The 1921-nt window shown below is 37.0% G+C and overlaps 1 protein-coding gene across 1 annotated transcript in view; it reads left to right on the top strand.

Moving 5' to 3' along the window:
• Positions 1–243: 243 nt before the first annotated feature.
• Positions 244–1921, top strand: part of LOC106456554 (uncharacterized) — a 2900-nt gene continuing 1222 nt past the window's right edge. The window contains exons 1-5 of the mRNA XM_013916072.1: positions 244–301; positions 397–460; positions 619–654; positions 851–1117; positions 1638–1907. Coding sequence (XP_013771526.1) covers positions 424–460; positions 619–654; positions 851–1117; positions 1638–1907 — 610 coding nt within the window. The 5' untranslated portion in view covers positions 244–301; positions 397–423. The remainder of the gene's footprint in view (positions 302–396; positions 461–618; positions 655–850; positions 1118–1637; positions 1908–1921) is intronic.

Raw genomic sequence — 1921 nt, 5'->3', positions numbered from 1 at the left:
AGTAGTCTAAGACATAACAATGATAAGTTGTTCCATTTTTTTTCTTTGAATTTGTTTTTAAATTAAACCGTTGGTGACATTCTGGTGATCTTAAAATCCTACGACAAATCACTTTCCCAAACATTATTATCTGAGCAGTTACAATTTAGTTTCAGAAGCAGGGATCATATATCATGTCAGCTCTGCATACTGTCCACAGTAAAACAGGAAGTGTCAACAGTTAAAAATAAGATATGTCATCAGTGTCCTCATGTAGGGCTAAAAGAGAAGTAGCAGTGAAAGGCTGAACACATAAAACGAGGTAGCAGAAAGCCTCTACTCCCATAATCAGGTGAAACATTACTATTTTCTCACATTCTCTGTTTCTCACTTCTGTTTCAGTGTTTCTGTTGTCAGTGACAGACTTTCAGGCTCATTGTGAGGATGGGGCTCACTGTGCTCAGCGTGCTGTCCTTATTCTGTGAGTATAAGTAACTTCCTTTATTTGACCGATAAAGACTGAACTATATTGAGTGCTAAATGTTTGTCCAACTATTGATACTACTGGTAAAATTCTATTCATTAAAAAGGCTTTTATTTGCGACATGTGACCACTGATGATTGAATGATATGTTACAGTGCTGAATATTACCCTCTGCTGTGGAGACACTCAAGGTAAATGAACAGCTTTCTTCCTTTTTTATTTTTCTATGGATTGATGTGTGAATAACATTCTTGTTTTTTCTTCATTTTTGCAAATTATATTAAAAATACATTAATAATTGCTTGTAAAGTGAGAAATCTTCCTCTGCATTAAGACAAAATCTGGTCTGAACTTTTTCTGTGTGTTTATGTTCTTGTTGGATTTTAGATGCTGAGCTGAGCCTTAAACCAAACGTGTCCCATTTATTTGCTGGAGAGTCTGTAACCTTCATCTGTGACATGAGAGAGGGAAATGCCACTGACTGGCTTTACAAATTCAACTGGAATGATCAAGAAATGATCAGCTTAACTAAAAGTAGCTCCTACTCACTTTACCTGACAGTAGAGCTGAGTGGGAATTATCAATGTATTGGTCGCCGCAATGGCTTAAACGATTTTACAAAACAGAGTAATAACCTGACTCTGTCCATATCAGGTAAGCTACTGTATCATATTTATTAGACTTTCATTCAACAGTAGCACAGCTGTGTTAAATCCAGCATCAGAGTTTCAATTTATGTTATTCCAAAGTTTCTGTTAAGTATTTTTCTTTTATTCTTGCTGATATAATGATCTCTGCACAGCAGGGAGTGGACAGTAACATTAAGCAGAAATTTCGTGCTAGGTTACAAACTCAGAGTCGACCTGTTAAGGCTGAAAATGTAGCAGGAAGTAAATAGATAAAGTAAGATGTAACTTTCAGCTGAGCGTTGTGAAAACTGGTGAAGATGACACCAAATTAGGAAGCAGTGTGAACTTTGGTGCATTACAGCATAGTGTATGTTATATATAGTATGATGTATGAGAGAAGTGAGAAGAACTGGTCACATGAGATGCTGCCTTGAGGAATTACTTCAGCCTTTTATTCTACATATTATGAGAAATTGTTAACGTTGAGTTTTTCCCAGAAAAAAAAAAGCATAAATAACAAAAACAATGTATTTTAAATCAAACAGCACTCAGACCCACAGCGACTATAACAGCAGACAGGACAACTATTCCAGTGGGGGGCTCGGTGACACTGACCTGCTCTGTTCAGGGCTCTGCTGGCTGGACATATGATTGGTTCAGACAAGTACCAGATTCTCGTGAAGTAGCAATTAATACAAACACTTTGCAGAACTTCATTAGTGTCTCAGACGAAGGCATCTATCGGTGCAGAGGAAGAAGAGGAAACCCAGTTTTCTTCACAAACCTCAGCAAAGTGTATCACATTCAGAAAACATGTGAGTTTGATAAC

The sequence above is a fragment of the Pundamilia nyererei genome, unplaced genomic scaffold (genome assembly GCF_000239375.1).
Source record: "Pundamilia nyererei isolate P.nyererei 1_Seehausen unplaced genomic scaffold, PunNye1.0 scaffold00453, whole genome shotgun sequence".
Lineage (NCBI taxonomy): Eukaryota > Metazoa > Chordata > Actinopteri > Cichliformes > Cichlidae > Pundamilia > Pundamilia nyererei.
Note: the sequence above shows the minus strand (reverse complement) of the source record. Positions and strands in the feature narration are given on the sequence as shown.